At 45.7% G+C, this 12,493-nt stretch overlaps 1 protein-coding gene across 1 annotated transcript in view; it reads right to left on the bottom strand.

Annotated features, from left to right (window-relative positions):
- Positions 1-5,457: 5,457 nt before the first annotated feature.
- LOC117367041 overlaps positions 5,458-12,493 on the bottom strand; it is a 42,455-nt gene continuing 35,419 nt past the window's right edge. Inside the window, exons 7-8 of the mRNA XM_033959243.1 lie at positions 9,817-9,880; positions 5,458-5,582 (exon numbers count right to left, since the gene is read on the bottom strand). Coding sequence (XP_033815134.1) covers positions 5,516-5,582; positions 9,817-9,880 — 131 coding nt within the window. The 3' untranslated portion in view covers positions 5,458-5,515. The remainder of the gene's footprint in view (positions 5,583-9,816; positions 9,881-12,493) is intronic.

Genomic DNA, 12,493 nt, shown 5'->3' with positions numbered 1-12,493 from the left:
CATTCAAGATTATAAAAGTGCCTATTATATCTCAGGGAGTGATTCTTAAATACCAAGTACGCTATGACTGGATGATGAACTCTTGTTCCAAAAGGGGGGGGTTACCTCCCCCTCTTCAGAGTTTCACTTCTCTGAGTGCATTTAAAATATAGGATCACTCCCTTGAGATAATTGTTTATTTCAGTCAGTTTTTTCTAATTTCATATAACGACTTTACTGACTTCCAATATAGGATACATTATCCCTGTTTATGTTGGAAACGAAGTTGCCTCTTTCTTGGCTGAAGGAGCTTAACCAGAATTTGAAACAGCAACAAGCAAAGTCTGATTACTGAAGATCTGTCAACATCTTAGCCACTTAACCTCATGCAAGCGCTTTCTTGCATCTGTACGCTCCACCTCACAATCGCGTACAGACGCAGGAAAGCGCTTGCGTGAGGTTAAATCAGTAAGGCGGGCATCGTTCCAGAACAATGGTAACATACCGAGGGCCTCAAAAGAGTACCCGGCGGGCCGCATGCGTCCCATGGGCTGTGAGTTTGACAGCACTGATTTTAAATGTTTAGAAACAATAGCCATAGTATTTGAATTAGCAGCCCACTAAGAGGGTTTATTCTTGCACTCCTTGTGAGGTTTTTATATTTTCCTTTCCTTGTCCCTATGTTAGGGTTACCAGATTTCCTCGTTGAAAAAAGAGGGCACATGACCCCATTTTTCCCCCAGGCACACCCCTTTCCGCCCCCTCCCCCAGTCCACCCCCAAACAAACCTCGTCTCTTCTTTCCCGAGATTGGGGGCCGGGTCTGGAGGGCCTCCGAGCATGTGTGGATGTGACACGAGGATGTCGCACACGTGCGTGCGTGTGTGTGATGTCACTGCACTGCATTCACGCATGCTCGGAGGCAGGGTTACCAGAAGTCCGGATTTCCCCAGATGTGTCTGGGGGTCCGGATGGCTTTTCAAAACCCGGCACTTTGTCCGGGTTTTGAAAAGCTTTGAAGAAATCAGTGTCGGGCAGGAAGGCATCACGTGGCATCAGTGCATGCGTGGATATCCTTATGCCCAACAAGAGCAGGCAGGGGGCGGGACTGAGGCGGGGCTAGGGCGGGGTTGGGGCGTTAAAGGGTGGGAATGGGTGGGCCTGGGGGGCAGGTCTAGGGGTTCAGGATTTTCCGATTGGAAAATCTGGCATCTGTACTCGGAGGCCCTCCATTCAAGGCCCTGAGTTCGAGGCTTTGCAGAACCCGGACAAACTGCCAGGTTTTGGAAATCCACTCGGACACCCGGACAGTCCTCTAGAAAGAGGACATGTCCGGGTTTTCCCGGACATCCAGTAGCCCTAACTGTAGGGACGGTTCATAGTCAGATGCGCACGAGACATAAGTGCGCGGACAAATGGGCGCAGACAAGTTAGCGCAAGACGTCTGAGCGCCAAGACAAGTGAGCACCAAGGTAAGTGAGCACAAGACATCTGAGCGCAGGAAACGTAACCATAGTAACAAAAATGTATTCACGTGACATATTCAAAAATGCATTCACACAAGTTTACGTGAACGTGGTGAACGTGTGCGTGATCGCGCTCCGCCATTTTGTGGTGCGTGCGCTCGATTGTCGTTGCGCTCAGTTGTCTTGCGCTCAATTATCCTTGCGCTGACTTGTCTTTGTGCATTTCCGCGTGCTTTTGTCTAGCGCGTATTTGACTTGCCACCGTAGGGACTTATAGTCTTGCTTTTTTGTACAGAATCCAATTTGGAAATCAGAACAAGTCCCTGCATTCAATGGAGTAAAACCTGAACTGGTTCAGTCCTGTTCAGGAAATCTGGAGCCAATGGGCAGCCCTAGTTTCAAAGGAGTTCCTGGAAATGAGGTGGAAATAAAACAGGAAGAAAGAAAGCCTCTCCTCCCGCATCTCACAAAAACCCACCCCTATGCCGTACGACCTCCTTTACCCCCCCCCCCCCCAAAAAAAAAAAAAAAAGAAGTTACTCCAACACATATAAAGTTCATTCTGTAAAGTAAAATTAAATTATGTTCTTAAACATAAAAGAAGCAAATATTTTCAGAAACTTTGGTCCTCACACACACATTGATCATGAGAGCTCATGTTCCCTAATTCGCGAATTACAGGAAATAGCAACCTATCTTCCTAAAGTCCCCTTGTTCATATCCTCTGCACTGTAGAGCCCTTTGAAGCCAAAAGTTATTTTTATAACATTTCTGAAACTGTGAGAAGGAAAATAGACATCACTTTCCATAGTATAAGCTTCAGAAAACACAAAGAAAGAAGAAATGATTTCCCGAATGAGAGCAGAGGTTGAAAAATATAATGAACAGAAAAGTAAACACCAAAAAAAAAGAAAGATTATTTAACCAGTGGAGCTCAGTTATTAGAGAGGAATGCTGAGGGTAATTTTTCATGGGTAAGAAAAAGTTAAGCAAAAGTTTTATTTTATGGAAAATGGAATTTCTGAAGTGTAATTATATAATAAAGCTAGAAATAGTTCAGCGAAAAGAAGGAAGCAACCATCCAGGGGCCCAGGACACCCCAGGTGAACCATCAGTAATGCAGCCTCACCTGTTTCTAGCATCTCCCCTCCCTTTCCCTTCCCTCCAGGTCTCCAGCATCTCTTCTTCCTTACTCCCTCCCCACCCCTTGCATTCAGCATCTACCCTTCCCTACCCCCTTCAGCATCTTTCCCCCTTCCTCCCCCTAAGATGTCCAGCATCTCTCTCCTTCCCTTCTCCCCCGTGGTATGCAGCATCTCCCTCTTTTTCATTCCTTTCCAAGGTCTCCATCTCTTCTTCCCTACTCTCTCCCCACCCCTTGCATTCAGCATCTCCTCCTTCCCTACCAACTTCCCAAGTGTCCAGCATCTTTCCCCCTTCCTCCCCCTAAGATGTCCAGCATCTCTCTTCTTCCCTTCTCCCCCGTGGTATGCAGCATCTCCCTCTTTTTCATTCCCCCTCCAAGGTGTCCAGCATTTCTCCCTACTTCCTTTCCCCCCCTCCAAAGTGTTCATTGTCTCTATCCTCTTCCCTTCCTTGTGCCTCAGCTTCCACCCGCCCCGCCCCCTCCCCTCCTCTCTACCACCACAGGATTCCAAAAAAGTGCAAGCTTTGTGGGGGGCAGTAACACAGTCCCAGTGCTGTGGGGAAGCCCTTTAAAATAGGGTTACCAGATGTCCGAATTCCCTGGACATGTCCTCCTTTTTGAGGACATGTCCAGGGGTCCAGATGGCTTTTCAAAACCTTTGTCTGGGTTTTGAGAATCTTCCTCTAAATCGCATCGGGCAGGAGAAAATCCGCGCATGGGCGTAACATAATCGCGTGGCATTCATGCATGTGTGGATTTCCTGCCCGACAAGAGCAGGCAGTGGGGGGGGAGGTTTGGGGGCAGGACTGGGCGGGCCTTGGGGCTGGTCTAGGGAGCCCAGAATCTGAACTTACACCACTGGTTCTCGATGTGTTTGTGCCAGCCGCAGGTGCTGTGCCAAAGTCTGGAATCACTTGAGAATTTTGCATTCTTTCAACTTTCTGACTTTTTATTTTAAATTTTTTTGTTGACCCAATAGATTTGTCTGTGTACCACATTATAAGGGATACATCTGGCTATTAGAATCAACTTTGTATTCTAGCTTGGCCTTAAATTTCTGAGTTTGTTTGTTAAAAGTTGCCACGTTAATCGTTTTCCTGCGTAAATTGAGTAATGTACTTCACTGACCAAAAAAGTACATACGAGCGTCATCTGTCCCTCATATTCATGTAGGTGGCTTTGAAAAAGGCCATTTTGTGTGTCAGCGATGGCTCATTATTTGGTGGGCCACCCTCTGTTCTTGGTCACCTGTCTGAAACGTGTCTGCACTGAGTGAACCAGTCTGATGAAGCAATCATGGGTGACAACGTGGTTCCAGGCTGCAATGTGTGACTCGGTTAACTCATGGTTTGATAACTCCCAGGCCACCTTGTGCCACAAATTCTCAATCAGATTCAGATCCAAAGATTGGGCAGGCCAGTCAGTTGACTCGATATTGTTCTGATGCTTCCGGTTGATCATTTGTTTGGAGCAATGGCAAGGTGTGTCGTCATCTTGGAAGAGGAATTGGTCTGGAAACAGCTGCTGAGTCAATGGCACCATGCATTTTTGCAGTACTGTGATGTATTTAAACCTGTTGACGATTCCATCAACAATGTACCGATGTCCTATGCCACTGACAACTTTGCAGCCCCAGACCATGACCTTCAAAGGATGCTTCACAGTAAGGTCGAGGCACTCAGGCTTGAACACCTCTCCAGGAAACCTCCTCCAGTAGGTGTGGGCCTGGTTACCAAACAGGCCGAAGGTACTTTCATCGCTGAAAAGCACCTTGTCCCTCATTTCACATGCCCAGCTTGAGTGCTTCCGTGCCCACTCGATCCAGTTGCGCCTTTGGTCATCAGTAACTTGTTGTGTGCTTTTCAGCGCCGCAGACCAAATTGCAGGCACCAGCCACAAACTGTTGATGAGCTGACACTGACATGACACTCGTCTGACCACTCAAGCAGTAGCTGAGGTGAGGTCAACTTGCGAACGGTCAATGAAATGTGTAGAAGTACGCAGTCATGGCGTGATGTTGATGCATGTGGATGTCCGGACCGAGGCTCTGAACCTGTCGCTTTCTTCTTTTGTACAATCTGTACTACCACGCTGTGACTGCAGCTGACTTTGCTGGTGATCTGGCGGCATGAAAATCCTTCCTCGTTCATCACCGACACACAAGCACGTTCCTCCAACCGCATGGTGCCATTGAGTCTTGTTCATGGTTGATGAAGAAAGTATATGAAACCCCAAAAGCCCCCGCCTGTTATAACTGCCCTGTTACCTAGACTTCTGGACTGGGATTGGCTGAAGAAAGCAGCCTCCTGATTGGTCAGAAATAATATGTGCTGATTGGATATGATCTGTAAAAGTTATAGGAGCTACGTTCCAGTATCAACAAAATAGTAAAATTAGAAACAAGCGATTTAAATAAAAAGTGGATTCTAATAGCCAAATGTATCTCTTATAATGTGGTACACAGATAAATCTATTGGGTCACCAAAGAAAATAAAAGGTCAAATTTGAAAGAATGCAAAAGTCACAAGTGGTTCTAGACTTTTGCACACCACGGAACGTCTTGGGCAGCTTATCCAGCACACATCTGTTGATATCCACCGGGGGGTCTGGAAGGAAAGATTTTGCTATTTCCTCATCGATGACAGAGACCCTGAAGCATTACTACTGTTTATAAGCTGAATTCTACAGGATGAAATGTACCCATTCCACATTCCTATGTGGCCCTGTAAGGAGTCCATTTCCAGAATGCAGATGTTATAACAGCTGGGCCTTTACTGCTACCGACAGCCCCTTGTTCCTCAGCCTTTAACTCTTCCCAGTAAGCTCCATTTGCAACACTTGCAGACAGCGAAAACAGACTTCGCTGTGTCTCTCCAGCAAACGGAACTGAAATATCTGTCTCTCTCAAACTCGGACTCGGCCCATTATGCGAGACTGACCACCTTTTCTGTCTCTGTACTTCTGTTTTCCCTGGAGGGTTTCTTCTTCCTGCTGTGAACAATGAAAGGTGCATTAATATTTCCTTGCAAAACTTAAATGAGCATGCAGCTGTTCAGAAAATAGACCTGCCTCTCCCCCCCCATGCCCGGCCAGTTCCACCCAAGCCTCACCCTTCGCCCCGCCCCCTCAGCCTGTTCTCGTCAGCCGGTCGGGCGTCCGCGCATGCATGGATGCAACGCGATGATGTCACCTTTGCGTGCACTTGCATGTGATGTCACCGTGTTGCATCCGCGCATGTGCAGAAGCCCCTCCCGACGCGACCCGCTTTTCAAAACCCAGACAAAGTGTCGGGTTTTGAAAAGCTGTCCGGACACCTAGACATCAAGTTTCAAGTTTATTATTTCTCTTGATTAATCGCTTAATCAAATTCTAAGCGATGAACAATTTAAAATACATTCAATAAAAGACAAAACAATACAAACTTTAAATAATAACATCGGGTAAATGACTAATACATTATTCTCATTACACAAGGTAAGATAGGGGTTTGAAATACAATTGATTAAAGAAGAGCAAAACAAAGGAAAAGTACACTAGGGAAACAAATAACAATAAAACGTAAAATAATAAAATCACTGGCCTTAAAATTGTTGAATTAAATATTAAAAGCATCATTAAAAATAAATGTTTTTAGATTACTTTTAATTTTCCCAGATCCTGCTCCTTTCATAAATAAATTGGAAGAGCGTTCCAAGTCTGTGGAGCAGTTACCGAAAAGATAAACTGCCGTCTAGTATTAATAATCTTAAGTGAAGGAATGGTCAATAAATTTTGCTCATTAGATCCTAAGGTTCTGCTTGGGTGATATGGTATCAATAGTTTGTATATGAATGCCTTCTAAAAAGAGGACCTGTCTGGGGAAATCCATCCGGATGTCTGGAAACCCTACCAAGGACTAAATTGAGACCCTCTGCTATAAAACAAAGTGTCTGTTATAGAATTACTCTTTTAAGGGTGTCGGTGGTGTAAGTGTGTGTGTGTGGTGAGGGGGGGAGGACCGCCCTGGGTGCAGTCCTGGTGGGGATGCCGTCAACTCTCCTCCTCTCCACCTCCATTCCTTCCCCACCCCTCCCCCGCCGCATGCGCCTTACCTTCTCCCCCTATGTCTAACTCTTTGCCGGCACGAGCAACATCGCTAACCCGCCGCTTGCACCAGCCTTGGCTCTCCCTCTGAAGTGATGTCAGAAAGAGAGTCGAGGCCGGCACAGGCAGCAGGTTGGCTGCCCATTCTGGTGAAGTTAAAGAGAGGGGAAGGGAAGGAGTGTGTATGAGTGGCGGTGGGGTGGGGAAGAGGCAGAAAAGAGGGTGGGAGCCGCCATAACCCTGGGCACCTCCCACTTTCGCTACGCCACTGCCTAGTGGTTAAAGATAGACTTGCTATTCATGTGACCTATTTTAGCTGCTAAACAACGCCGGTTTGGCATTGAACATCCATGCTTAGCCAGCTATGTGATGCGATATAGCCGCTAACCGCGCATATGTTTCAAGTTTTATTACCGTTTGATGAATCGCTTATACAAATTTTCTAAGCGATGAACAATTTAAAAAGCCACTAGTTAGTGGTCTCACATACAATTGGATATAAAGGACAACATACATATTAAGCAGGAGATCATTTCTGGCTCGTTAAATAGCTTTGAATAACGGCCTGCATATTTTTCATTCTTTTAAGAAAGCTGTAAAATCTTATTTTTTCCGAACAGGCCTTTTCTTGTTCTTAGTTCTGGAGTGGTTTGTGGTTTGGATAGGGTTACCAGACATCCGGAGGACATGTCCAGGGGTCCGGACATTTTATTTTGAGGAAGCTTTTCAAAAGTGCCATCCGGACCCCCGGACATGTCCTCCGGACGTCTGGTAACCCTAAGCATACACTATAAGGGGGTTATGCTGAGATGGGCACCTGGGCCTTTTTATGTGAACTTCACTGCAGTGCCCTTAAGGGGCCCCACTGCTCTTCTGGGACATCGGTGTGGCCAGTCTAGTACAAACGATGGTCCCTCTTACATCCCAATGGCCTGTTTTATGTGTTTTTCTTATGAACATGCTTTTTTTTTTTTTTTTTTTGTAATGGTTCCAAAAGATAAACGCACACCTGAAAACCGGTCATTTTCGTGAAAACAGGACAGACGTTTTGCAGTTTGGAAAATGGGCATGTTTGGTACTGGAATTTTTGTGCGTCTTCCGCAAAATGTCGAAACCCGGATTTGCGCGTCGTATCGAAAACGGCCCTCTACACGTACTGTGATTGAGTAGCAGCCTTAGCTTAGCTTGGCCATCCAAGCCACCAAGCTAAACCCGTGGTTATCCCAAATGGCCCTCAAGGCCCCCAACTACCTTGGCTTTAGAAAACTACTCAAAACCCGCCTCTTCCAAGACCAGGATCCTAATGCCCCTTCCTAACTAAATAATCCTCTCCCCTCTACTACCTCTCCCTCACCCCCCCCCCGGCAACTTTGATCAATTTGATATTGAACCGCTTGTAACCCCGCTCAATTGATGTAAACCACTTGTAACTCTGTTTAATTGATGTGAACCGCCTAGAACTCTTCTGGGTATGGCGGTATACAAAAATAAAGTTATTATTATTATTAGTTGAATTTACTTTTCATAGGTACAATGTGGTCATGTTTTGGTCTACGTAGTGTTAGTATTTTAAAAAGAAAAATAAAGAGGAACTGGAGCACAAATCCACAAACCCAACACTTATATCCTCCAGTTCAAACGCTGAAGCTAAAGCATACCGTTCAAGCACATATGCAGGGGAATTTGCCTCAGAAGCTACCGGGCAGTCAATGCTCCAAAGCTAGGAAGGAGAATCCCAATTCCTCATTGGTTAACCTTCAATATTCTCTCATAGGCAACCCCACTGTGCCAACTATAACGATAAGATGATTAAATATGTGAGACTTGCGTGCTCGCAGTAGACTTTTGAATCTTTAAGATTTTATTCCCACTCTCAGCTGTTGAACTGGCCATGGATTCTTTGGGAGGGGAGGGGAGGGGGGGATGGGAGGGGAACTGTTGTTGAAAATGTTATTTCCTGAATGGTACTACTGTTTGTATTTGCTTCTTACTGCTGGAATAATAAAAATCATTTAAACATAAATATGTGAGACTTTCAGCATTAGTAAACTGCAGAGCCCTGAAGAAATGATTTTGCAATCATGAAACGTAGGCCTTCGTCAGCTGTTTGGAGAGGAAGTTTCACATTATCAAGCCTGTCTGCCGTGAAGCAACAGATAAGTGTGGCTTGCACTTTGTTAGATTAAGATTTAATAATAATAATAATAACAGTTTATATACCGCAATACCGTTAAGTTCTATGCGGTTTACAAAAGATTAATGGAATACAAGTTGAGTTGACGTACAAGTTGAATTAATTTAAGGGATGTGGGAACAATGGGGAGAAAGGGCAAGAGAGGGGAAGGAGGGAAGTGGGTCAGCTGTCTAGGTATTTCAGAAATAGGTGGGTTTTGAGGCATTTCCTGAATACCTCATAAGTGGTGGGCAATAGGAGTTGTTCTAGGTCTTTACCCCATAGAGCAGCCTGATGTGAGAGAAGATGCTCATGGTGTTTTTTTAGTTTGCATCCTCTAACCGGGGGAGAAACGAAGTACGAGTGGGAGCTTCTCTTGTGTTTGTTGGCTGAGAAGGAGAATAGGTCAGTGATGTATTTAGGGGTTAGACCATAGAAAACTTTAAAACAGAGGCAGGCGAACTTAAACTTTACACGAGCTTCCATCGGCAACCAGTGTAGCTGTTTGAAGTATGGTGTCACGTGATCGAACTTCTTTAGACCAAAGATTAGTCTGACCGCAGCGTTTTGCATTAGTTGTAATCGTTGCAAATTCTTTTAGGGGATTGCTAAGTAGGCGATGTTGCAGTAGTCGAGTTGACTTAGTACGAGGGATTGTACCAAGATTCTGAAGGCAGAGTTATCAAAGTATGCTTTAATGGATTTAAGTTTCCAGAGGGTGAAAAAACTCTTTTTGATTTAATCACCTTACCATTATAGTTGGCACAGTGGGGTTGCCTATGAGAGAATATTGAAGGTTAACCAATGAGGAATTGGGGTTCTCCTTCCTAGCTTTGGTATAGAAAGTCCTTTTAATAAGCATAAATATAAGCAATATACTTGTTGTGGTGCAGTGATGGCATTTTTCGATTCAATTATGACTATCACAAGACCTTTCTCTACCAAGCTGATGGTTTTACAGCTACTCACCGCTGTTTTCTGCACAGGATCCGTGTCAGGAGGATGCCAATAATTAGGACAGCAATGCTTGAAGCTAGAAGGAAGAAAACAGAAGAGAAACTGGCAAGGTGCTTCCTCCACCATGCTGCTGTGAACATAAGAAGATAACAATTGCCGCTGCTGGGTCAGACCAGTGGTCCATCAAGCCCAGTAGCCCATCCTCATGGTGGCCAATCCAGGTCCCTAGTACCTGGCCAAAACCCAAGGAGTAGCAACATTCCATCATCTCAAAGAATAGCAAGATTCCGGAACCCCAATGAGAGCAACATTCTATACAGAATTGCCACTGCTGGGTCAGACCAGTGGTCCATCGTGTCCAGCAGTCTGTTCCCACGGTGAGCCTTAGGTCAAAGACCGGTGCCCTAACTGAGACTAGCCTTACCTGCGTACTTTCTGGTTCAGCAGGAACTTGTCTAACTTTGTCTTGAATCCCTGGAGGGTGTTTTCCCCTATAACAGCCTCTGTAAGAGCGTTCCAGTTTTCTACCACTCTCTGGGTGAAGAACAACTTTGCCGCAACTCCCTGCGTCTGCCGGGTCCACCCCCTCCGACGTAACTTACTTCTTCTGGAGCAGAGCCAGCAGACAATTCATCGCGGGACCTTCCAGCATGCGGCTGCTGAGTCCGCTCCAGAGCAAGTACGTCGGAGTGGGGTGGACTGGCAGTCGGCAGCTACAGTCATCGCGGGATCTTGCTGCATGAAGGGAGAGAAAGGAGCAGGACTGCTGGAATGAAAGAGTGGTGGAGGGAAAGAAAGGGGGCAGGGTGGTATGGAAGGGTGGTGCTAATGGAATTGATGTACAAAGAAAGGGGAGAGACATAAGGGGGAAGGATATTGGAGGGAAAGAAAGGGGCAGATGCTGATTGAAGAGGGGTGAATGGAGAGAGAAAGGGCACACATTGGATGGTAGTGGGGAGCCTATGCTGGATGAAAGTGCAGATGGGAGAGATAAGGGAGCAAATGCAGGAAGGAAATGGGAGGAGAGAAAGAGGGGAGCAGACTCTGGATGGAAGTGGACAGAGAGAGGAGAAGATACTAGATAGAACGGTTAGAGAAAGAGAGTACATGATGGAAGGAGGGGATAAATAAAAGGAGGGCACATGATGGGGAGAAAAGGATTGAGTAAGGGAAACACTGGAGGGGTGAGGGAAAGAGGTGGCAAGCTTTAGGTAGACAGTAAAAAAGGACATTGATGAGAGGGTAGTAAGAATGTAATCTAGACAGATGCAGAAAATAAATTGAAAAGGAAAATGAGGGGAAAAAGGGAAAGGGATTGCAGAGGAGAGGTGTGGGAGAGGGAAGGAGAGGAGAGAGATGCCAGACCAATGGGGGTGAAAGGAGGGGGAGGCATACAGTTTCTGGAAGGGGCATAGAAGGAAAGAAGATGCCATATAGGGGAAGAGAGAGGGCAGACAGTGGATGGAAGGAAGAGAGTTACAAGAAGATGATGAAAGCAGAAACCACAGAAGACAAAGGTAGAAAAAAAAATTCTATTTATTTATTGCTTTAGGAGACAAATCACTGTTTCTGTGGTATTGCATTGTATGCAGAGTCCAGCTTCTTGCTGGTTCAATTTAACCTTTGTCTATGTATTTCTATTTTATCCCCCCTTTTACAAAACTGTGGAGCATTTTTTAGCGCCAGCCGTGGTGGTAGCAGCTCTGATGCTCAGAATTCTATGAGTGTCAGAGCTGTTACCGCCGTGGCTAAAATCCACACCACAGTTTTGTAATAGGGGGAGGGGTTAGTTTGTGATGACGTATTCCATACTAGGCGAAGGTGTTTTCTGTATTCTGTGTGTTCGAAAGACATGTTTTTTTGTTAGGATTGACTGCAGGATTGATCTGTACTAGTCTGGCTTGTTTAGTTTTACAATGGGTGTATTGATGTTGTACTGCTCATTGCAGTATGTAAGATGCTGCCTTTTCCTAGGTACTCATGTGTGACGTGTGGATTGTTACTAAAAATCATGTTTTCATACAGATGGGGAGAGGGGGTGTCAAAAAATGATGGGCCCCGAGTGTCACATATGCTAGGTACACCACATAGAAACATAGAAGATGACAGCAGATAAGGGTCATAGCCCATCAGGTCTGCCCACTCTACTGACCCACCCCCAAGTCTACTATCCTAGGGATCCCACTCTTAAGGATCCCACTCCTGCTGACAGGTTCCCTTGGCTTAACCCTCTAAGGGATCCCACATGTGCATCCCATTTGCTCTTAAATTCTTGCATTCTGTTTGCCTCGATCACCTGCACCAGGAGTTCGTTCCAAGGATCAACCACTCTCTCGGTGAAGAAATATTTCCTGGTATCGCCATGAAATTTCCCGCCCCTGAGTTTGAGCGGATGCCCTATTGTGGCTGAGGGTCCTTTGAGAAATAGAATCTCTTCTTCCACTGTCTCAGTCTCCTCTTTTCAAGGGAGAAGAGGCCCAGTTTCTCTAATCTCTTGCTGTACGGCAACTCCAACCTCTTAACCATTTTAGTCACTCTTCTCTGGACCCTATAGAGTAGTACAATGTCCTTCTTCATGTACAGTGACCAGTACTGGATGCAGTACTCCAGATAAGGGCGCACCATGGCCCGGTACAGCGGCATGATAACCTTCTCCGACTTGAATCCCTGGACGGTGTTTTCCCCTATA

The sequence above is a fragment of the Geotrypetes seraphini genome, chromosome 9, assembly GCF_902459505.1.
Source record: "Geotrypetes seraphini chromosome 9, aGeoSer1.1, whole genome shotgun sequence".
NCBI lineage: Eukaryota > Metazoa > Chordata > Amphibia > Gymnophiona > Dermophiidae > Geotrypetes > Geotrypetes seraphini.
This window is presented reverse-complemented; position numbering and strand designations above follow the sequence as displayed.